The sequence below is a fragment of the Schistocerca americana genome, chromosome 8, assembly GCF_021461395.2.
Source record: "Schistocerca americana isolate TAMUIC-IGC-003095 chromosome 8, iqSchAmer2.1, whole genome shotgun sequence".
In the NCBI taxonomy this organism is placed as follows: domain Eukaryota; kingdom Metazoa; phylum Arthropoda; class Insecta; order Orthoptera; family Acrididae; genus Schistocerca; species Schistocerca americana.
This window is the reverse complement of record NC_060126.1, coordinates 57,155,786-57,181,047: the sequence shown is the minus strand read 5'-3', so window position 1 is coordinate 57,181,047 and position 25,262 is coordinate 57,155,786. Positions and strand designations below refer to the sequence as shown.

The following is a 25,262-nucleotide window of genomic DNA, read 5'->3' as shown; positions in this document are numbered from 1 at the left end:
ATTATGGTCCTGTCTGTATTGCATGCAACGTCTGTTGTGATTTCCGTTTCAAGCAAGGTCGTAGCTCATCTGTAAAAATTATTTCTTATACTCTCAGGTGATAAAAGTCATGGAATGGCGGTATGCACATATGCAGATGACAAAGTATTGCTTATACAAGATGTAAAAGTCAGATCATTGACGGAGATGTCATTTGTAGTCAGGTGATTCAGGTGAAAATGTTTTCGACATGATGATGACCTCACAACGGGAATCAGCAAGCTTTGAACTCGAAATTGTACTTGAAGCTTTGAATCAATCCATTTCGGAAATCGCTAGGGAATTCAATATTGCCAGATCTACAATGTCAAGTGTGAGCCGAGAATAGAAAATTTCAATCATTACCTCTCTTCACGGACAACGCAGTCGCCGATGGACTTCACTTAACGACCGAGAACAGGGGCGTTTGCGCAGAGTTGTCAGTGCTAACAGGCAAGCAAAAATGTGTGAAATAACCACAGAAATCAATGTGGACGTACGACAAAAGTATGCGCTAGAGGAGTGCGGCGTAATTTGGCGTTAATGGGTTGTGACAGCAGACTACCGACGGGAGCGCCTTGGTAACAACACGACATCGCCTCCAACACCTGTCCTAGGCTCCTGACCATATTGGTTGGACCCTAGACGCCTGGAAAACCGCAGCCTGGTCAGATGAATCCCGATTCAAGTTGGTAAGAGCTGATGGTGCGGTTCGAGTGTGGCGCAGACCTCACGAAACCATGGACCCAAATTGCCAACAAGGCATTGTGCAAACTGGTAGTGACCCCATAATGGTCTGGGCTGTGTTTATTTGGAATGAACTGCGTCCTCTGGTCCAACGGAACCGATCATTGACTGCGAATAGTTATCTTCGGATACTTGGGCACGATTTGCAGCTATGAATGATGATCCCAAACAACGACGGAATTTTTGTGGGACTCACCTGACCAGGCCACAGTTTTCCAGTTGTGAGGCGCCAGGCAGTGTGGTGCCTTTAGCAAAGGCACTCGCGTCGGTCGTCTGCTGCCATAAGCCATTAACGCTGTATTACGCCTTGTTACAGGGTCACAGTTGTTCGTAGTTGCTTTGAAGATTCCGGACAATGGGAGTGAATGATTTAGCCACCTAGATTGCCCTACATGAGTCCATTGGAAGATTTATGGGGCATAATGGAGAGGTCACTTAGTGCACAAAATCCTGCACAGGCAACACTTTCGCAAATATGGACGTCTATAGACGCAACCAGTCTCAATATTTGTGCTGGGGACATCCAACGAATTGTTGAATCCATGCCACATCGAGCTGCTTCACTACATTGGGTGAAAGGTGGTCCAACAGGGTATTAAGAGGCGTCCCATGATCTCTGTCACGTCATTGTAATTCTTGTAGTTTGATATTCAGCTCTAATGTATTGATGGAGCAGTCACCAACATTTGGTTAAAACTCCTGGAAACTGGGATATTCACCAATTAGCTCCGTGTCGCATCCGACCGTAGACGTAGGAAGAAAAAGAAAATAAATGAAAAAAAAGGAATATTCATCGTTATGTTCCGCTGCTCTTGCAATGGCCGCTTTAAGAGATAAAAATTCCTTCGTATATCCATAATTGAAACGGACGTCTTGGGACGTCAGCTAGTATAAAATATGTTAAAAAATGACGAAATTCCTCTAGCTGTATTAAGTATGGGCCTGCAGAAGATGATGTAACAACATCGAAACTAGTTGCCAATAAAACCAACACCTTAATACAGCTGGAGGAATTTCGTCGTTTTTTAACATATTAAAATTACTGAACATAAACTACACCTGTTACTGCTTTTTCATATAGACCCAAAGAACTTTCAGCACTTTTGAACCATCATTAACGGGATTTCTCTATTTAAATCAGTAACAGTTGAGCACGTTTTAACTGATAACTTATGTACGAAATTAAGCCTGAAACAGATTATATTTGTCGTGATCATTTCGTAAATTCTACGTTACAAGGTTACGTAGGACCCTCTGTTAGCTTGAAAATACGCTAGAGCTATGTTCTTGTTTCTTCCGTGGATCTGCTCAGAAAAGAGAATTTGTCTCCGAGCATACATAATCACTTCGGTGCGACCTTTTAATCAATAGAAAATTATCGGTGTTAGGTGCTATAACTATGAGTATGCTGTTATAAGTGAACCATTTGTTAGTATCAATTTTAGAGAGACGAAAAGTCGCTACTAATAAACATTCTTTGAGGCGACCTGCTACATCAAATTACACGTACATTCTTATATTTCTTGGTGCAGCTTTTATTAACTTTGGACGATCCGTCGAGGACCAGCGTGACGGCTGCAGCGGCTCCGTTTAAACCGCCCCCGCCTCACACGCTCCGGCAGCCGTGCGCGGGCAGCAGGTGAACGCAGTCTGGCAGGCGGGCGAGATTCGGCCGTTTCCAATTTCCTGCCTCGCCGGGAAAGCTCGTATCTCCTCTACGTCCACGCAGCCCAGCGGAAATTCACAGATGCTTTGCCGCTGTCGAGAGCAGCTTGCAACGTGTTCCCCGATTTCTTGCACTCGACTGCGAACGGATGAAAAGTGGACCAGTCGGCCGTTTGTATGTGATTCACCAAGTTAATTTGCAAATATAAAGACCCCGCGATGTTACAAATGCGGCGTGGTCCTTCAAAAACCAACCAAATAAAGTTATATAGAGAAAAGAAATGTAGCTCATGATTAAAAGTAAGAAATTTTCTGCCGAAAAGCGTCCGTGGAGAAGGCATGATCCCGCATAAAAGGTATTAAAAAGCAACCTATATGGAAAGAAATATTAAAAATTACGAAAATAAAATCACGGGACCACGCATGAGTAGAAAGCGAAGGAGAAACCAAAAAGTAGGTATTTCCTCATCGGGGCGACGACAGGCGTAGCGTTGTAGAACAGGTCAGGACAGCCGTACACGACAGCTACGCCGGAGGCCCGTCGTATTCACATAGTACATACATATGAATGACACGAGATGATATGAAGTAATGGGCTAGTAATAATGACAATCGTCATACGGCGCTTCCGTCGGGTGTACAGTGTGATAACGGGATAAATTTTTAATACTAATGGACAAATTAAGAAATAAGTAAAACATAACAGAGCTTATGGGAATATAATCTATGCACAGAGACATGTTCTTGTTGTTGTTGTTGTTGATGTCTTCAGTCCTGAGACTGGTTTGATGCAGCTCTCCATGCTACTCTACCTCGTGCAAGCTTCATCATCTCCCAGTACCTACTGCAGCCTACATCCTTCTGAATCTGCTTGTGTGTATTCTTCTCTTGGTCTTCCTCTACGATTTTTACCCTCCACGCTGCCCTCCAATACTAAATTGGTGATCCCTCGATGTCTCACAACATGTCCTACCAACCGATCACTTCTTCTAGTCAAGTTGTGCCACAAACTCCTCTTCTCCCCAATTCTATTCAATACCTCCTCATTAGTTATGTGATCTACCCATCTAATCTTCAGCATTCTTCTGTAGCACCACATTTCGAAAGCTTCTATTCTCTTCTTGTCTAAACTATTTATCGTCCACGTTTCACTTCCATACATGGCTACACTCCATACAAATACTTTCAGAAAAGACTTCCTGACATTGAATTCTATACTCGATGTTAACAAATTTTTCTTCTTCAGAAACGCTTTCCTTGCCATTGCCAGTCTACATTTTGTATCCTCTGTACTTCGACCATCATCAGTTATTTTGCTCCCCAAATAGCAAAACTCCTTTACTACTTTGTCTCATTTCCTAATCTAATTCCCTCAGCATCACCCGACTTAATTCGACTACATTCCATTATTCTCGTTGTTGTTTCAAGACACTGTCCATTCCGTTAAACTGCTCTTCCAAGTACCTTGCTGTCTCTGACAGAATTACAATGTCACCGGCGAACCTCAAAGTTTTTATTTCTTCTCCATGGATTTTAATACCTACTCCGAACTTTTCTTTTGTTTCCTTTATTGCTTGCTCAATATACAGATTGAATAACATCGGGGATAGGCTACACACTGTCTCACACCCTTCCCAACCACTGCTTCCCTTTCATACCATTCGACTCTTATAACTGCCACCTTCAGAATTTGAAAGAGAGTATTCCAATCACATCTTTCAACACCTGCTTTCTTTGGGATTGGAATTATTATAATCTTCTTGAAGTCTGAGGGTATTTCGCCTGTCTCATACATCTTGCTCACCAGATGGCAGAGTTTTGTCCGGACTGGCTCTCCCAAGGATGTCACTAGTTCTAACGGAATGTTGTCTACTCCTGTGGCCTTGTGCATAGATCCTGAGAAATCAGTAGCCAGAACAACCAAATGTTCAAATTTCTGTGAAATCGTATGGGACTTAACTGCTAAGGTCATCAGTCATCACTCCAAAGGTGGCAGGGATAAAATATAGGGAGCGAAAGGCTATTTACAATTTGTACCGAAACCAGATGGCAGTTATAAGAGTCGATGAGCATGAAAGGGAAGCACTGGTTGGGAAGGAAGTGAAACAGGGTTGTAGCCCTTCCCCGATGTTATTCAATCTGTATATTGACGAAGCAGTAAAGGAAACAAAAGAAAAAATACGAGGAGGTATTAAAATCCACGGAGAAGAAATAAAAACTTTGAAGTTCGCCGATGACATTGTAATTCTGTCAGAGACAGAAAAGGACTTGGATGAGCAGTTGAACGGAATGGACTGTGCCTTGAAAGGAGGATATAAGATGAACATGACTAACAGCAAAACGAGTATAATGGAATGTAGTCGAATTAAGTCAGGTGATGCTGAGGCAATTAGATTAGGAAATGAGTCACTTAAAGTAGTAAAGGAGTTTTGCTATTTGGGGAGAAAAATATCTGATGATGATCGAAGTAGAGAGGATATAAAATGTAGACTGGCAATGGCAAGGAAAGCGTTTCTGAAGAAGACAAATTTGTTAACATCGAGTATTGATTTAAGTGTCAGAAAGTCGTTTCTGAAAGTATTTGTATTTAGTGTAGCCACGTATGGAAGTGAAAGTAGAGAAGTGGAAGAAGAGAATAGAAGCTTTCGAAATGCAGAAGAATGCTGAAGATTAGATGGGTAGATCACATAACTCATGAGGAGGTATTGAATAGGATTGGGAAGAATAGGAGTTTGTGGCACAACTTGATTAGAAGAAGGGATCGGTTGGTAGGACATGTTCTGAGGCATCAGGGGACCACCAATTTAAAACTGGAGGGTAGCGTTGAGAGTATAAATCGTAGAGGGAGAGGAGGAGATGATGATGATGATTAGCGTTGGGCGTCATTGGCCGGGAGGCCCCTCGCGGGGCAGGTCCGGCCGCCATATCGCAGGTCTTATTACATTCGGCGCCACATTGGGCGACCTGCACGCCGGATGGGGATGAAATGATGATGAACACAACACAACACCCAGTCCCTGAGCGGAGAAAATCTCCGACCCAGCCGGGAATCGAACCCGGGCCCAGAGGACGGCAATCCGTCACGCTGACCACTCAGCTACTGGGGCGGACAGAGGAAGAGATGAATACACTAAGCTGATTCAGATGGATATAGGTTGCATTAGGTACTGGGAGATGAAGAAGCTTGCACGGGACAGAGTAGCGTGGAGAGCTGCATCAAATCAGTCTCAGGACTGAAGACCAGATCAACAACAATGCACCCAAATTGCTTGAAAATGTAATTACATGTCAATTCTAGTATAATATATTTGTCCAGTGAATACCCGTTTATTATCTGCATTTCTTCTAGGTGTACCAATTTTAATGGCCATCTATCACAAAACGAAAAAAGTGGTCCAACTAAAACATTCATATTTCTTTACGTACTACACGAATATGTAATAAAAATGGGGGTTCCTATTTAAAAAAAACGCAGTTGATATCCGTTTGACGTATGGCAGCGCCATCTAACGGTCCAACTACAGCGCCATCTGGTTTCCCACTTCAAGCTAGACGAGTTTCGTTCTTTGTAGTTTTTTCGTTTGACGCTTATTTCGTGAGATATTTGGTCCGGTCACTATCAATGGACCATCTTGTATATATATATTCAAATGCTTTCATTCGTGTAAAAATTTGAAATAACCATTCTTTTTGAGATTTTTGCCAGTCCCCGTTCTGCGGTATATAGGTATTTATATACCACATGTATTAAAAAGTTTGTGGTCTATGTCCGTCCGAACCCACGCGCTTTCGATTAACTACGTCCATTTTACTGCATCCTTCCAATCTAAACGGCCAACCTTCGTATCTATTAAAAGTACCAATTTCCACAATTCCATCCTACCTTAGGTGTAGCGGAAGGCTCCGCCCATTTATCTCCTTTACATTGGTGATATACTTAAGCCACCTCCACAAATCCATCCTCTCCCAGACGATCAAATCAGTCCCAACATTTACCCATTCCGGAAACTATAATTCCTTCCACCCCATCCCACTTCATCAGTATCTCCTTTTCCTTTCCCTCGCCATCTCTCGCCATCATTCTTCCCCTCTTATCATGCCTCTGCCAATATCCCCGTCTCCCCAACGTCCACTCCTTCCCCGTAGGACCTACTCATCAAACCTCGATATTTAAACAGGGGCTCCAGCGAAGGAGTTCATGGATTCAAAATTAAATATGTGGGAAACTAAGACAGACAGTCGAGAGCAACAAACGGCATATTTATTGTGAAAGCTGTACGGATTTTGCACAGAAGTTGTACAGAAGTTTCGAAATAGTTCGAAAAGCTGCAGTACGTAGTGTCTTTGAATAGTGTACCGAAGGAAGAGGTTGGAATCGTGTACTCCATTTTAAAAGGCGTTTTTCTGGTACTGGAATACTACAGGTTACAACACAGTCCTACGGCAACACGACGCCGTTTTCAAACACGAATTGGTGTTCCAAAATGTCCCGATACGAAAAGCAGCCGAAAGTTCTTCGCCAAATTTCAACGGACAGGCACCGTGGGTGATGATCTAGCGGGGAATTGCAGTTACTCCTAAAAATGTCGCCACGGTTTCTAGAATTGTTAAAAAAATCCAAGGAAATCCGTCCAAAGAATTGCAGGAGAGACTGGTTCGAATCTTTCCAGCAGGCAGAAGATTCTGAGGGAGAACTTATACACCTTTCTATCCAAAATCCAGTGCCACCTGTAGGAGCGGTGCGGCAGTGGGCTGACTTTGTGAACCAGATTCTCACAGTGATTGTTAGCGAAGGATTTGATGTCGGCTGCATGTTGTTCACTGATGAAGCACACTTCCACCTGAACGGAGTCGTTAATACACAGAACTGGCGATTTTGGTGTACCGCAAATCCTCGTTTGTGTCAATTAAACCACTATATTCTCCCAAGGTTGCTGCGGTAAGCAACAGGGGCATTATTGGGGGTTTGTTCATCCGGGAAACGATCAATAGTGAAGTCTACGTTGCAATTTCGGAACTATTTGTCTTCACACAGCAAGCGTTGTAGGATCTACCAGGCACCGTGTGGTTCATGCAAGATCGGGCCGGACCATATCGTAACGAACAGCTGTTTCGCTTTCTTGATGATTACTTCTGGAAAAGTCCCTGAGATGGATTAATACAGATTTATTGTTCCAGGAATGGATTGGCTTCCACGTTCGCCCAATCTGACTAATTGTAACTACTTTTCGCAGAGCAGTTTGGAAAACACTGTCTATCGGAACCATCTCACCACGATGGATGAGCCTGAGCAGGAGTTGTGTAGTATCTGAAACCATTTCCGTTGAGACCCTGCAGGATGTTATGGCAAATTTCATTGTTAGTTCGTTCCATCTACGTACTCTGAATAGCGCTTTGTAGTCTTGGACTATCGGTCTTCATTTTCGACAGATTTAATTTTGAAATAGAAGACTCCGTCGCTGGACGCACTGTACCTATGCCCTCATACCCTTCCAAACACCTAGTCTTTTCACCTCCAATGACAAACAATTTTTCTCGGGCAGTTTCTTCAACTCCAGTGTCGGTGTAAAGTCTACGTCGTGTTTTAATTGTTCTAATTGTATTCTTATCCTTTCCGTTTTACCTTTTAGTATTCCTATTTCAAACTAAACCATGAAGAAAATCAAGTTTCTTTTACACAAAACCTTCATTAATTTTAAAGATTTCTTATATATTTCAATTAGTGTTCCTAGGTGTCATGCTGGTACTTGAGAAATGTGTATAACCTATTTTTGATGTCGAAATATGTAAATCCCAGTGCAAGGCAACGTGACTATACGAACACATAATTTTGAACGGAAATACGTGGAGCTCCCACTACGCGATATGAAATCTAGACTAGCCGGTACGTCAATCAATTCGTCTGCGGGAAAGCAACCCGTTTTCAATAAAATTTACATACGCCATCTGATTCCAAAACAAAACAAAATTATTCAGTTTAAAATGATGGTCCTGAATATTGCTAATCTTTGTGATTAGTCTTGCAAACAATCACTGTACAAGAACTGTTATTGTAATTACACTTCAGATCAACACAAACATTAACGCATCTGATTTTCTGATAAAATTGCTTGAAAACTCACAAGACAGAATTTTACTGAAATCTTTTACTGGTAGTAAGCCTCTGAACTAATACTGACGTTATTTTCACAAAACACTCAGCGAATCACTGCGCCTTACAGTAGACATGAACTTTGATGGTAATTACATTTTTAGGCCTAGCTGTGCGCCCGGGACGCTCGTACGCTCTGTGACTTGTTGCTGTTAGCCATAAGGATGTAACTGATAAAAATCAAATTTGAAATTGCCGTACTTGTGATGTGCAGTTTTCATAAAAGCTTCTCAGTACATAACTCGCAATGTGCAATGCGAGTGCGCAATCAGTCATGAACGTTAACGAAAATCGGAAACTAATGTTAACAACTGAACAATCAGAAGAAAGATTCCAAGTTTAACTGCCGGCCGGAGTGGCCAAGCGGTTCTAGGCGCTACAGTCCGGAACCGCGCTACCGTTACGGTCACAGGTTCGAATCCTGCCTCGGCCATGGATATGTGTGATGTCCTTAGGTTAGTTAGGTTTAAGTAGTTCTAAGTCCTAGGGGACTTATGACCTCAGCAGTTGAGTCCCATAGTGCTCAGAGCCATTTGAACCAAGTTTAACTGTGCTTCTTTAAGCCACAGCTTTTCATAAGGTTCTCACACGTAGACAAGGTAGGAGGAGGAGGAGGAGGAGGAGGAGGAGGAGGAGGAGATGATTAGATGTGATGAGATTATGAGTATGATGAGGATGATGATGAGGGTGATGATGAGGATGATGATGAGGGTGATGATGAGGGTGATGATGAGGGTGATGATGAGGATTAGGATGAGGATCAGAATGAGGATGAGGAGAGTGTTTAAATCACCCTCCAGCCGTCTAATTTCCAAACTTATTTTATTTGGCTACCAGTTTCGGCGATTTCCTAGCCATCTTCTGTCCCCCAACTGACGTGTAGGAAGATTCCACCTCGGTTCTGGTCAAGACAGGGGCCAGCATTCGAATATTGGTATCTGTAGATTTCTGCTTGCTACAGGGATCACTTCATCTGCCGACTCTTTCCCATTTTTCTGTCACTCGGCAACGTGTTCACTTTTTGTGCACTCTCTCTCGTTTTAAATTAATAGACCATTGACAAAAAAGGTGGGGCACCTAGAAGACATGGTCGATGTCACAGTAAGTTCTTACACGTAGACGCCATTGGCAGATGTGTAAATGTTTACACTATCCAACATCATTTTCTATGTCTGCGAAATTTTCGCTATTCCTGAATTAAATTTTTGTGCTAGTTTCACATCTGTTAATAGCTTTTTCCTACCATGTTTTGAAAATCTCAAAAACTCATTTTTCGTTTAACCTACATTCTACAGAGAGAAATCTTATTACACGTAAGGGGAATTTTATTCTAGTAAGATGGAGCAGTTGTCCTCACTTGTCACACCAATATGGTTGTTAGACGGTAAGCTTTAGTTCACTGTTGGGATCCCGGGTTCGATTCCCGGCGGGGTCAGAGATTTTCTCTGCCTCGTGATGACTGGGTGTTGTGTGATGTCCTTAGGTTAGTTAGGTTTAAGTAGTTCTAGGTTCTAGGGGACTGATGACCATAGATGTTAAGTCCCATAGTGCTCAGAGCCATTTGAACCATTTAGTTCACTGTTGACGTGTTATAGCGTCGTGAGGTTATATTTGTCCTATTAAATGTGCAGGGTGATTCAAAAAGAAAAAACAGATTTCAGTTATTTATTACAGTCGAACTACGAAAGAGACACTTCATGAATGTCATCAGATAGTTGGTTGGTTCATTTGGGGGAGGGACCAAACGGCGAGGTCATCGCTCCCATCGGATTAGGGAAGGATGGCGAAAGAAGTCGGCCGTGCCCTTTCGAAGGAAGCCACACAGCATTTGCCTGAAGCGATTTAGGGGAATCACGGAGAACGTAAGTCAGAATGGCTGGACGCGGGTTTGAACTGTCGTCCTCACGAATGCGCCACCTCGCTCGGTGTGTCACTGGATGTTCAAGGTTTTATACTCGCAAAGATATCATATCAAACACTCAACATAGCACCATGCACTTCTCGGGAAATTGAAACAGTTGTCCATTTCATTCCAACCGTGAATCAATAGGTCCCTGTTTGTTGAATCGACAGCTTCGACGATTCGATTTTCTAGCTCTTACAACCAGCCATCACCAATATTGTATTCCAGCCATAAATGTGTTTGTGCAGAGACAACTTTTTACTGAATCGACGCGGAATGCACTTTAATAATGAATTGACTTCGCGTAAATTCCAACACACAAAATGATTTCTCATGGACTGCAGTCGTCACGTTACTACAAAGAAGCAACAGAGCAACCGTGTTAACTTTTAACCTTTCTCTATCCAGTGACATGCGCAGTGTGTTTCTGTCTCTTATAGTCCGTCTGTAATAAACAACTGAAATATTTTATTTCTCTTTGAATCAGCCGGTAGTATTGCAGTTTCTTAGAAATGAATTTCCGCTCTGTGAATTACGCTGCCTTTCTAACTATAGTAATTATTATGTTTAAACATTTAACGTAAGATTTTACGTCTTAATAATTAAATTATGATAGCATTTTAAATTTTTATTATCGGTAAATAGTTATGAGAAGTACTGAAAATCGAATTTTGGTCCCCTCGCAGCCGTTAGATTAGCAACGTGCAACTTAGCTCCCATGAACGATTAAGTCATTTAGTAATGCAGATGGCGTCCCTTCATTATTTTGAGACGATTGTACCAGAATCCACGCGGAAAATCTGTTATTCGCCTACGTAAAGACTATAATTGTAAGCGAATGAGCGCCGCATATGCGAGTGCCGACAAAAACAATGACCGGAGCGACGCCACCTTAGGTCAGGACACAGTAGCAGCAAGCGCTGGATCCAGACAACATCTCCCTCTGAAGCGTTTCCACCAGAGTTAGTCTGCCTGCTGGTGAAGTTGTCACCAGATATTTTGCAAACTCGAGGGTGAGGTTAGAAACGCCTCTGCCACTGCAGTAGTCGAGTATTTCCGTAACTCTGTCGATCTTACTAAACAAATCTCTTGACGAAAGATCCAACTCTTTGTAGGATGTAGACTATTCTATCTCCACTATTAGTCCCAGCTGGTTGTGGTACAAGAGATCCAGAGAAGAACGGCGTGATTCGCCACGGTACTTTTCCAAATGCGAGAATGTTTCGACGTGCTTATCCATCTCCAGTGCCAGATTGTATAACAGAGACGCTGTATTTCCGAACGAATTACTGCTGCGTTTTCCGTAAGGGGAAATCCTAAATATGGATTGCCGGAGGAAGATTTGAACCAGTGTCCCTTCGAATGCGATGCCAGTGTCTCAAGCCAAGTGTCACTTCACTCGGTTACTCGATGCGGTGACATTCTACAAAACCAGATGAGCTCCATGTTCCTGAATACGTTTGCATCTCCACATTCCGCACAGCTTTATTTTGTAACATGGCTTTGAGGTGACTCGCTTGTTATTAACGTTTGCCTGTGTGCTTTGTATAGAACCATGCGTAAATGTTTGAGCTGAAAATATACGTCATAGCCAATGGCTTAGTGATCCACTCCGAATACTGCCCAGCGATTCGGTGTTTGTCGTGGTTTAATCAATGACGGTAGCTGTCACCTTTCCCGGCGCTAAAAAAGCCGCTCGGCCGTACCTACGATTTTTCGACATGGCCTCGCTTTGTAAGCTAACTGACAGAAAAAGCAACTCACTGAGTAACAATCGGCATCGCTGTGAGACATTTATAACGCGTTTTTCGCATTACTAAAAATTTAAGTGAGATCTACTTTCCAGACGTATTGGACCTGATCCCTATTTTACATGACCTAGCGGTATTTTCGAAAGTATAGCCTTCAACATTCAGGACTAAATATTTTCTAGTTATTTGTTCATACTACAAGGACTTCGTCCTGTCCATCTTTTCAACTGCTGACCGGTTTTCCTTCTTCATCGTTTAGGCTTAGAATTCATTAGTGGCTTACTTTCTTGTTGCGTAGTCATTCCTTTTGTTCTTGTATTTCTCTGTCTCTCTGTTCACATCAGATACTTTAAAAATTACTGGATGTAAGATCAGCCTGTCAAGAAAGCAATTCTTTTTTGATGTAACCCCAAACAAACCAGCAACATGAACACTGTGCTTTGTAAAGTGGAAAATTGTTATTTATGTGTGAAGTTCCGCAATATATGTATAGTTTTGGCCTGCACATCTCAGCATCAGATGGGAACGCATTTTCGGAAGCTACCTGTCGCCAAATATTTTCATACACCGAATTTTTTTTTATAGATTAAGTTATTAATTGAGTCGCCAATCAAATTTAAAGTAATATCATTCAACTGCAGATGAGAAGCTAACAATATCCTGTGAAGTACAGAGGCTTCCACATAACACAATAATGTACAAAAGTTAAGGTAATGACAAAGGGAAAAACCTGCTTTTAGACTCAATTGTCCTGAGAACAGTCATCACTCAAAACATGTTCATGTTTTGCAGAATTGAACAAAGAATTCCCACTGACGATGACACAAAGGTGCTAAACTGTTGCTGATACCCAGTAATTTTGTCTCAAAATATGGCTACTGCAAGGGAAGCAAAAAAAAAATTATGAATAAACGTGTTTACTTCATTTCTCTTCTTATCACGCAATGTGTTGTCACATACTGCCCTCATGAACATCACCTTTGCACTTTCTATCCTCTAGATCTGTCGTTTAATGATGTCCTAGATCCATTCGCATTCAACCACGTTGGTGCGGCATTGCTTCGTTTGTTTTAAACAGTGTCGCCTTTTGATACTTCAAAAATTCATTTTAATAGTGACACATACACTGGAAATCACAGGTGTCACACTTTATACAAAAGAATTCGTCAATTTCCTCTATCGTTTCGGTCAATTTTCTCTATCGTTTTGTTGTAACAAAAAATGAGCAAATCAAAATTTTACCGTTAGTCTGCTGACGATGATGTGAATGTAAGTAGGCAGATTTTCAAGATCTGTTTCTCGTCTGCACAAAATGGTACATTCACAGCAGTTGCTCAGTGTTCCATCCTCCTGTCTGATAGTATAGCTGTACCACCAAGTTCTGGCGTAGCCAATCCATTGTATTCATTACGCTGAAACGTTTCAAACAGTACATGCAATTTCACAAATATGACAAATTTCAAAACCAGAAGAGTAAACAGCTTTCTCAAAGAGTAATTATTATTCCATATTTAGTGTTATATTACCCGCCAAGTTAGCCGAGAGCGCTAATGCGCTGCTTCCTGGACTCGGGGTAGGCGTGCCGGCCCCAGATCGAATCCGCCTGGCGGATTAACGATGAGGGCCGGTGCACTGGCCAGCCTGGATGTGGTTTTTAGGCGGTTTTACACATCCCAATAGGTGTGTACCGGGCTGGTCCCCATGCCCCGCCTCAGTTACACGACTCGCAGACATTTGAAACACGTGCGCACTGTTTCATGGTTTACACTGGACTCGGACAGCTGGGGTACACTGGGGGGGGGGGGGGGGTGAGAGGCGGGTACAGGATGGCGACAGGAAGGGCATCTAGCCACCCCTTCAATTAACCATGCCAAATTCGATCGCAACCATGCCGAACCTGCGGAAACTGCGGGACAAAGACACAAGCAAAAGAAGTGTTGTATTCTTCACACCAATAAATATGTTGTTCAATAGACTTGCTAAAGTAGTCTGTGCCCCCTCTCAAGGATGAAGCTATCTCCACACCAAATTCTATTGAAATCAGACCGAGCGGCATAGCACAGTGGTTAGCACACCGTACTCGTGGTTCAAACCTGCGTCAGGCCATCCTGATTTAGGTTTTCCGTGATTTCTCTAAGCCGCCTAAGGCAAATGCCGAGATGGTTCCTTCGACAGAGTACGGCCTCAATCCTTCTCTAATCCGAACATGTGCTCTGTCTCTAATGGCTCCGTTGTCAACGGGAAGTGAAACTTTAATCTCCTCCTTCAACAAAATCTGTTCACAGAGCTTCTTTCGCAGTTATAATATTTGTATGGATAAAGATCGTGGGTGCAATCAAAACAACCAACTTCTCTAGGAGATATGTTATTTATTAGTCAATTTCTTAGCCGTTCATTCCAATTATGGTGATATTATGTTGTAAATTGCGGAAAAATTAGCAGAAACAGGAAATAAATCAGAGAATTCCGATAATCGTCGTTCTAACGATGACTGCCGCGCAAATTAAATTCCGGAGATAATATAGTATCTTCAAAGCCCAAAGAAATAGCTTTTAGTGAGAAACAGAAGGCTGTATATTGTTATGTTGTTTGATTAAATGAAAGAGGCAGGAAATGCCTAAACACAAGTCGCGTGCAAAGCCAGTTTCGTTTCATAAAACCTGAACATGAATCGTATAAACGGAAGAAAGATCTACATGAAGTACGAAACTGATGCCAAAATTAGATCTCGCAAAACTGTTAAAGAAAAACTGTTCGAAAGATTTAGGACCGCTCGTGAGAGTCAGTGCACCAGTACCGACGGTGATCTTCAAGACTGGGCGCTGTGAATTGCAAGTGCGATGAACATTACTGATTTCCAGGCTTCTTCGACTTGAACAGTTTTAAGAAATTTTCGGGGAAAGAAGCCGCAAAATTACGAATTTTGCAACAAATAAACCTGTAGAAACGATGTCATTAATAGCTACTATTACAGAGATATTCGTAGCTGATATGAAGACGAAGTTTCTGTTATCGCCTACAATCTTCGTGTGAAGTCAGTAGTCAGGTTTCATGCAAACTGCACGTTATCATTTCCAGTAGCGAAGGAAAAAAAAAAAAAAAAAAAAACCAACCTTGTGCAGTCGATAAATGCTATGGCACATTTTAATACAACACCAGTAATAAGTGTCGGTGGATTACTGTTTCCGCAGGTGTATCTCTGTCTTCAAGAACATCAAGGCAAGCTAGGACCGAAAATTTCTTAAAAAAATAATTTACTACCAGAATTAATAGACGTAATAAAACCTGAAAAGATCGGAGAAAATAATTTTCACTGTTACATCCGATAGTCTTCTTGCCATTGTCAGAGAATAATTCCTTTGTTTTGTTGGACTCTTGGTAGTGGACATAATGACAACTCTGTCTTTAGGGGGATGATGAAAAGACTGTTAATGTAATTCTGGTTCCATCTGAAACTGATATTGTGATTTAGCCTCTCGATAAAAATATATTTTCAACAGAGTAAAGAATTTTTCAAAAAATAGTGGGACAATATAATTACATATAGTTTTTAGTCATTCCAGGTTTATCAGAGGAACAGTATTGTTAATCTTCAGTCATGTCTATATCGTCAGTTTGCATTAGCGCAAAATCAGACTGATGTTGCTCCTGGCAAGGTATACGTTGCAAAGGTTTGAACGTGTTTAATTTTAATTTTAAACTTGCGGAAATTTGCTCGAACCGTTGACCATTGTTTTCCCGCATTGTAATTTTACGGTTTCTTAAAATTTCATTCTAATGAAGATATCCTTAAAGGTGTCTAAACCTAGGTCAATGTACCAGTTATTTTCAGCCGGTTGACTGTGTGATTCCTATGCTGGCACGCAGTACACTACACAGAACAATGACCACGACCGTTTCTTACTCCATTCCAGTTCTGTCTGAATAATAATTACTGTGAAGTATCGAAATGCATTAATTCTTCTTTTATCAGGTTTGCTTGCTGTAAGCAAAATGTTTGTTTCCGTCATCGAATAGACTTCGCATTTTTCTGAGAACTATAGGTGACAAACGAGGAGCTGCTTTATTGTTAGCAAAAACCTTATTATTCAAAAATTATCGTAATAACTGTGCCACAGGAATTATTTTAAACTATTTAACGTCAACAAATTAAAGTGCTGATTAATAGAACTCGTCTGTTACGTAACGTCATTCACTGCCTTGATGTTCTTTTCTCTGATAGTCACTTGATATATATTACATTTGAAACAGTTTAGCTTTCGATACGAACCGCAAGTTATTCAAAACGTTAATGACTTGAGACATTTTTGGTATGGTTTAAGTGCTTAAAATTCACGTGTGTGCACTTTCCACTTAGTTCCACACAGTGCGTGCTCTTGTCACGGCTGCGTCTGCTTATTCACCGACTCGTATGCTTTCATTATGCCTTAGTAGCTAAACTTTTGACGGGGGATTTCCTTCGATTTCTTCATTCTGTGTGAAAAAAGGCAGAAAGGGCTGTGCAAACGGCTGTTGTTAGAGCGGCAAAATGAGTAACTTAAACACTTCAAAAGATGCTTTCATTATGCCTTAGTAGCTAAACTTTTGACGGGGGATTTCCTTCGATTTCTTCATTCTGTGTGAAAAATTTCAGGGTAGGTTTCTATATGTTGGAATGAATCGTCCCGTTGTTTCCACCACGGGGCATCTAAAATATGCTGGTTGACTAGCTCCGCCTGATGCGTAGGCTGTGCCGCTCACCCTTTGGTGCTGGAGGGAAATACGGCACACATGTCGCGACTCGCGGTCACAACATAGAACATGGAATTTTCTAAGCTAGCAGTTTGAGTAGGGGCGGGGGGGGGGGGGGGGGGTTGTGGGGGGAGGGGGGTTGGGCAGGCAGTATATTAAAGTTCGGAGAAGTGCCACGTGCAGGAGTTGATACTATTCTACAGCACAGTTATTGAGCTATGTCGTAAGGGCCGGCCTCGCATTTGTTGCATACCCCTTTCATCCACCTAGACTTACGTTTCCCGGTATGTTTCCTTTGAAAAGGGCACGAGCAATTTCCTTCTCCGCTCCTCCTCCATTCCGAGCTTGAGGGCCTGTTTCCAACCGTAAAATTTCGTTCAGTTTCCTCCTGTTTTGGAGTGTTTACTTTTTCGCCAGGCCATATACACGCCGGCCGGGGTGGCCGTGCGCTTCTAGGCGCTTCAGTCTGGAACCGCGTGACCGCTACGGTCGCAGGTTCGAATCCTGCCTCGGGCATGGATGTGTGTGATGTCCTTAGGTTAGTTAGGTTTAAGTAGTTCTAAGTTCTAGGGGACTGATGACCTCAGATGTTAAGTACCATAGCGCTCAGAGCCCTTTGAACCATTTTTGAGCCATATACACTATGTGATCGTAAGTATCAGGACACTTGGCTGAAAAGGAGTTAAAAGTTCGTGGCGTCCTCCATCGGTAATGCTGGAATTCAATATGGTGTTGAGCCACTTCCACTTTTGCAGGCTCACGTTCGATCATGTGGTGGAAGGTTTCTTGGGAAATGGCAGCCCATTCTACACGAAGTTCTGCACTGAGAAGAGGTATCGATGTCGGTCGGTGAGGCCTGGCACGAAGTCGTCATTCCAAAACATTCCAAATGTGTTCTATAGGATTCAGGTGAGGACTTTGTGCAAGCCAGTTCATTAGGGATGTTACTGTCGTGTAACCCCTCTCCTACAGGCCGCGCATTATGAACAAGTTCTCCATCGTGTTGAAAGATGCAATCGCCGTAGCCGACTTGCTCTTGAAGAGTGGGAAGCAAGAAGTTGCTTATAATATCAATGTAGGCCATTGCTGTGATAGTGCCACGCAAGCCCCCTCCATGAAAAACACGACCACACCATAACACCACAGCCTCCGAATTTTACTGTTGACACAACACACGCTGACAGATGACGTTCACCGGACATTCGCCATACCACCCTGCCATCGGATAGCCACATTGTGTACTCTGATTGATCACTCCACACAACATTTTTCCACTGTTCAATCGTCCAATGTTCATGCTCCTTACACCAAGCGGGGTGTCGTCTGGCATTTACCGATGTGATGCGTGGCTTACGAGCAGCCTCTCGAACATGAAATGCAAATTTTCTCACCTCACGCCTATCTATCATAGTATTTTAGTGGATCCTGATGCAGTTTGGAATTCCTAAGTGATGATTTGGATAAATGTCTGCCTATTACACATTACGATGCTCTTCAACTCTCGGCGATCTCTGTCACTCAACAGACGAGGTCGGCCTGTACGCTTTTGTGCTGTACGTGTCCCTTCACGTTTCCACTTCACTATCACATCGGAAACAGTGGTCCTAGGGGTATTTAGGAGTGTCGAAATCTCGCGTACAGACGTATGACGCAAGTGACACCCAATCACCTGACTGCGTTCGAAGTACTTGATTTTTGCGGAGCGCCCCATTCTGCTCTCTCACGATTTCTAATGACTACTGAGGTCGCTGATATGGACTACCTGGCAGCAGGTGGTAGCGCAATGAACTTGATATGACATACATATGTCTTTGGGTGTGTCGAGATAGTTTTGATCACATAGTGTATATAGACAATCAGGATATTGTGCCCAATCCTAATGAAGGTGATAATGTGTTATGTGTGTTTCGTAAAGAACATATTGGTGATAAATAGGTCATTTGCTACGACGAATTCTGTGACTCAGTGCCCATCTCTATTCTTATAGCTGAAATATCCATGGCACCCTCACCCCTCGCTAATACTGTTAACATGTCCATTACTGTCTCCACTGAGTAGAGATAGGTCTTCTTCATTGGATGTCAGAAGAGAATATTCATTTTCCTTCCTGAATGTCTCATTAGCTGTCTTATATACATTATTAGACACGAGTTCTTTATGAGGTGTAGAACAGCCAGTAGAGTGTATTAGTGTTGTTACCAAATCTGTTAGGGTAAATAAGGGGGCGTAAATAGCGTCATATGTTGACTGATAACTGTCAAGGACACGGAGATGCCGCATACACGTGTGAGACAGCGTTATCAGCACCTGACGCAGTTTGACAGGGGCCTCGTTGTTGGTTTCCATTTGTCTGGCTGGTGGAATCGTCCAATATTCAGATTTGTGGGCATTCGCATATGACAGATACCTGATGCTGGACCGCATAAGAAGGTGTCGGCTGACACATTAGTCATGAAGGCTCCGGTCTACCACGTCTGACCATTATAAGGCGGTGTCGCCGTACTGCACACCAGGCACGCCCTAATACCTCCACGTCTGCGCCTGCAGCCCGAGAACAAATACTGGACTTCCTGCTACGTGCTGTGTCATGGCACACCACTTGTCAGAAAGCAGCAGCAGTAGGATCGCAGAATAGCTGTCGCACGCCCAGGCTACCGTCACCACAACGTGTGCTTTTGGAGTGGTGCCGTGACTGGGAAGCAAGGACTGCTGACGAATCACCGTCCTGCACTACCTCAGATGACCACCGCCAGGAAGTATGGTGCCGGACTGTGGACAGGTCACATTCTTTCGATGTTTTTGAGAGGCACTACGCTGTTGCTCCTGCCGCCACGGTATGGGGAGCCATAGGGTATGACTGTAGACCATGGCTGTAAGTGATTGAGGGAACTCTGAAATCACAGCGGTGTGCCACTGACGTCCTGAGTCTTTACACGTTATCTCTCGCACTTTTCCAACAGGACAATGCTCGTGCACATGTGGGGCCCTGTCTCTGTGAACTGTCCGCGTGATTTTGAGGTTGTCCCGTGGCCAGCAAGATCCCCTGATATGTTCTCGATAGAGCACGACTGAAATATGTATGACATTAACAGCACCCGGTTGTCAGAATGCGGGATTTCACGGAACACTTAAAACAGTAGTCGGCCCGTTTCTCTCAAGAGAGGATGCAACGGTTTCATGGCATCCTTCCCATCCGAATCAGTGCGGGAATCCAATCCAGTGTGGGTGCAACGTTCTTCTGCTCTTTGTAAATTTGATTCGATTTTCTAGCCACTGAAATAAACCTTCTCAAAACTTTAAATTTCAATTCGTATTGTCCTCACTTTCTGGCTGCTAAACGATTTTGGTACACAGTGAAACTATGAACGGAAGCTAATCTACAAGGTGGGCTCCTTCTACTCTTGAAGGTACAGATCTCCTAATGACAATTGTTGTGCTGCCTGAGACGTTCAATACAGGAGTTATTCTCATGAGTACCGCAGACCCCAGTTCTATGACTTATTGCTTGCGTAGATGTTAGGGAACTTGGACAAAATACCTTGTGCAGAACAAAATACATTATCATAATGAGTCTACTTGGATTTTATCACCATTTTCACTGTCATCGTCAACATCATCATCAACTGTATAACTATAAAAATTGTATAAATGAGTACCTACACCAAGACAGGTGTTGCAGAGGTTAGCACACTGACCTCGCCTTCGGAAAGACGACGGTTCAAACCCGCGGCCGCCCATCCTGATTTAGGTTTTCCGTGATTTCCCTAAATCGCTTCAGGTAAATGCCGGAATGTTTCCTGTGAAAGGGAATGGCCGACTTCCTTCCCCATCCTTCGCTAATCCGATGGGACCGATGACCTATCTGTTTGGTCCCCACCCCCAAATCAACTAACCAACCAAACAGTATCTGACGTAACAATGCTCACACTCAAACTGCACTGAATGTAATGGTGAGAATGAGAAATGTTTCATGCGGAGCAAATAGGAAAAATTAACAGTGAGGAATATAACTGTAACTATCCACTCTAGCATCAAATGTGGCTATTTATACTTAAACACACGGCCAGTCATTAACACTGTAGGCTAGAGAGTACTGTAGACAGTGACGCACATTTAGAATACGTTGAAAGAAATACTCACCTGTAGCGATCGGAAAGCGACAAACTGTTATTCGTCTTGTCAACTGATAAAAGAAAGTACATTGACATGTCTGTAGCTTATGTGCGAACGGCTGAAGTGGACGTATGTATGCAATAGAAGCAAAACGCGAAAGATAACGATGACGTAAAAATTACAGCTCAAAATGTATACAACAGACTTTTGCCATGCTTATTACAATTAATTGTTGTAAATTCTTTCTGACCTACTCAAGTCATGAGCTTTGATTATGTGAATGAAGGGTTGTTGATTGTCACTGCAATTTTCTGGTACTAAATAAGTGTAACATACTGAATTTAAAAAAAAACTGCTGTGATTCAACAAAATGTACATGGAGCTTGTATGAAACATCAAGACTAATATTTTTTATTCAAGTAATAACATACTTTCATGGGTTGCTTTGGTGGATTCTATTTACAAAATGACAACTGAAATACGTAAATATGTTTATATAAGTACCACATATTTTTCCCCTGATGTATCTGAAAGTACAGTCAGGATCTTATTCATTATTCTGCTATTTGTTTATAAAACTGCAAAAATATCCCTTTTTGCAGGGAAGTGAAGATCTATTTTCCATTTAGTGCACTTCCCAAGTTTGAAGCCTTCACATAGACTTAATTCGTGCCTCAAATGACTTTTCTTGGTTTCATTTACCATCTCGAGTTGACGCACGTTATGGATCTTCATTGATGTTGCTGATGGCACACGCCTTAATGTTCAGAGGCAGCTTGCCGATTGGAACTGCATCATCTGTGTCAACGTTACTCCTCTTCTCCTGTCTTTTCTTCTACCTCAGGCATTCGCTCTTGTGAATGTCTGTGCCGTGAATGTCATTGCCGAATATGAACACAATGCTAGACTGAAAGAAAATGTGTCGCCATGTGGTTGTGAGGAAATGAACAACTATTGAATAGCGTACGCTATATGAATATATTGCAGCATATTCTAATCACTTTTTAGTTCAAACTTACTAAAAGCAAGTCATGCTGACTTTGAGATAAACAGCTCCCCTCAAGCTGTTTCTGAAACTTTTTGGGTAGCGCTCGCTACAGTCAGGCGCAACAAGTTCAGCGAATTGTCTGAGCTGGAAAAGTTGGGTGTAGTGTATGTGCTGCTGAAGGAGGGGGAAGTTATTCAATTACACGTGAAAATCGACGCTGGTGCAGTCTGAAAAACAATGTGATGTGATGAATAAACCCCAACACGACTTAAATATTGTACAATAATGTTTCTCTTCTCCTCAAAACCGAACAAATTAGGAGCAATAGACACTCTGATAGATGGGAATGTCGATCACTGAATGATGGCCCTGTACCAACATTCTGCTAATTTTGGCTCATCTCACTGTAATATCTCAGATAACTCAAGCGATGTAAAAAATAATACAGTACTTGTTTCTCCACACCTTGTGTGAATATTTCGTGTAAATGATGTTTTTACGATACGTCATTAGAATGCTTCTTCTTTCACTTTTTCTTTGCGCAATACGGGATATCCATAAAGTTCCGTAATCATATTAAAAATTTATTTCTTTGAAACTGTTAGACATTTTGGCATCTTGCTTTGTTGTAGAACATATAGCAGCTCTCAAAGATTTTTTCTCTGCTATGCAAAACTTTAGTACGGGTTCCATCCGTCGCTCGTAGAAAATCACAGAGATTTCCGAGTTCTGCCCATGTACGAGTCAGCACTGCAGTATCAACACTTCTTGTTGCTTCATAGAATCACGCACGAGCGGTATCAGTGTCATTGATTGATTTTGGCTACGAGCGATCCTTTACGCAGCCCGCAATAACGAAGTCCGACGGCCTTATATCGGCAGATCCCGGTAATCGTGCGATGGCACCACCACAGCCCACCGACCTCTCAGGAAATGTGTCATTGAGCACATCCCTAATTGCAGACTACTGGGTGGTGAGTGAACCACCATGCCGAAAGATGATAAGCGGCTGCAGCTCTTCAACCTGTGGTAGCAGAGACTGTTGGAGAATGGCCAGTTAAAAATTTTCAGTTAGGGTTTCCTCTGCGGAGAAAAATGGGACTGTCACTGTAGTGTGCAACAGGACTCTCCAGACATTAAGCTACGGGCTATAATGGAGGTGCTCACGTGTGTTGCGTGTGTTCTGGCATCCTCCAAATACTAATGTTGAGATTCACGTGTCCTCAAATGTGGAATGCTTATTTAATACCGGGCCTTTACTTTCCGAATCCGACATTACTAAATATTGTGAGGTGAAAACCAACCCCTATATACTTTCACTAACAAACGCTTAGCAGCCAGAACATTATGAACTTCGATATACTACCGATACAAACCCGTCCAAACAATTATAGTGTCATGTAGCGAGGAATGACTGCTAGTCACATACAGACACACGCACTGTGCATGTAGTATCAGTGAGCGTGCTGTCCGTCTATTGAATGGCGAAGGTTGGCGATGTGTCTGAGTTTGACCGAGGGTAGACTGTGATGGCCAGAAGGCTCGTCACGAGAATTTCGGAAACTGCACGACTCGTCGCGTGTTCGAGGAGTGCTGGGGTGAAAGTCTGCAGCACCTGGTGAAACCAAGGACAAACCACGTCCAGATGTCGTTGGGTTGAGCGGCCTCTCCTCATTACAGGTGCCGGACGCCGTAGGCTGGACAGACTGTTCAGACAGGACAGGCAGCGAGCTGTGGCGGAACTAACGTCAGATTTTAATGCCGGGCAAAGTACAAGTGTGTCTCAACACACACTGCACCGAACACTCCTAACGCTGGGCCTCCGCAGCCGACGGACCATGTATGTGCCAATGTTACCAGCAAGAAATCGGCAACTACTTCTGAAATGGGCACATGACCATTGGAATTGGACATTGGGGCAGTGGCAGAGCGCTGCATGGTCTGATGAATCCCAGTACCTTCTTCATAATGCCGGGAGGGCGCGGATGTGTCGTCTTCTAGTGGAACAGCTCCTTGACAGCAGTACTGCAGGACGGAGACTAGCTGGCGGCGGCTCCATTATAGGGAACATACACACGGGCATCCTTGGGTGCAGTGGAGCTGGTGCAAGCCACCATGACGGCCAAGGAGTATCGTACACTGTTTGCAGACCACGCGCACCTTCATGACGATTATATTTTCCGACAGCAGTGGTGTTTTTAAACAAGATGATGTGCCATGTCACAAGGCCAAGAGTGTGATGGAGTTCGAGGGACGCAGTGGCGGGCTGCGAGCTCGAGTTGATAAGTTGGCCCCCAACTCGCCAGATCTGAACCCGATCGAACACACATGGGATGTGGTTGAATGTGGCCTCAGAGTTCATCGCCATTCTCCCCCTCTCTCCTCTTTCTTTACAGTAATTAAGTGACTTGTGTGTTCAGCTGTAGTGCCAGCTCCCTCAATGACCTACTAAGGCCTCCCTGCTTCCATGCCTCATTGCTTCCATGCCGTCGAAGCTGTCATCCGTGCCAAAGATGGACGTACCGGCTACTAGGCAGGTGTTCACAATGTTCTGGATGATCAGTGTATACATAACCTGGGGATCGCCAAGGATGGCTTCTGATCTTTTGTAATATTTGACTAGCCTTCCTGAGGGGCGTTTAGCAAGTAATGCAACACATATTTTATTTTTTTCAAATAGCAAGTTGGTGTATTCAGAATTTCTATACACGATATCATTCCCACACTTTGGTCTAAAGAGGCCTGTTTTTATCATAATCTCCTCTGAGCGCGGCTTTCAATGGGACACGTAGATGGAAGACGGAAGGTGCGAGATGGGGCTGTTGGGTGGATGAGGAAGAACAGTCGAATGAAGTTCTGTGAACTCCTCTCGGATGCGCAGATTTGTGTGCGGCCTTGAGATGACATTGCGGCGGAGAAGTTTGCATTTTTGTGGTAACGGAGAAACTGAAGTCCAACACTGCTGGACTCACAGCTGTGTACGGCCGACGCGGCAGATCGGACGGGTTTGCGCGACCTTGCTGCTATGATCACTGACGCCTCGCCCGACGACTCACCATGCTTTTTGTTCACCGCCAGGTCTCCATTGACACTCTGCAAGCGCCTATAAATACCTGCGATGCTCTGGCTTTCTGCCAAAAGAAATGCAGTGGCAGATCTCTGCGTGGAACGCACCTCTGTTACAGACGCCATTTT

At 43.1% G+C, this 25,262-nt stretch overlaps 1 protein-coding gene across 1 annotated transcript in view; it reads left to right on the top strand.

Annotated features, from left to right (window-relative positions):
* LOC124545527 (NACHT and WD repeat domain-containing protein 2-like) overlaps nt 1–21,739 on the top strand; it is a 1,590,779-nt gene extending 1,569,040 nt beyond the window's left edge. The window contains exon 12 of the mRNA XM_047124475.1: nt 21,682–21,739. Coding sequence (XP_046980431.1) covers nt 21,682–21,739 — 58 coding nt within the window. The remainder of the gene's footprint in view (nt 1–21,681) is intronic.
* Nucleotides 21,740–25,262: the final 3,523 nt, after the last annotated feature.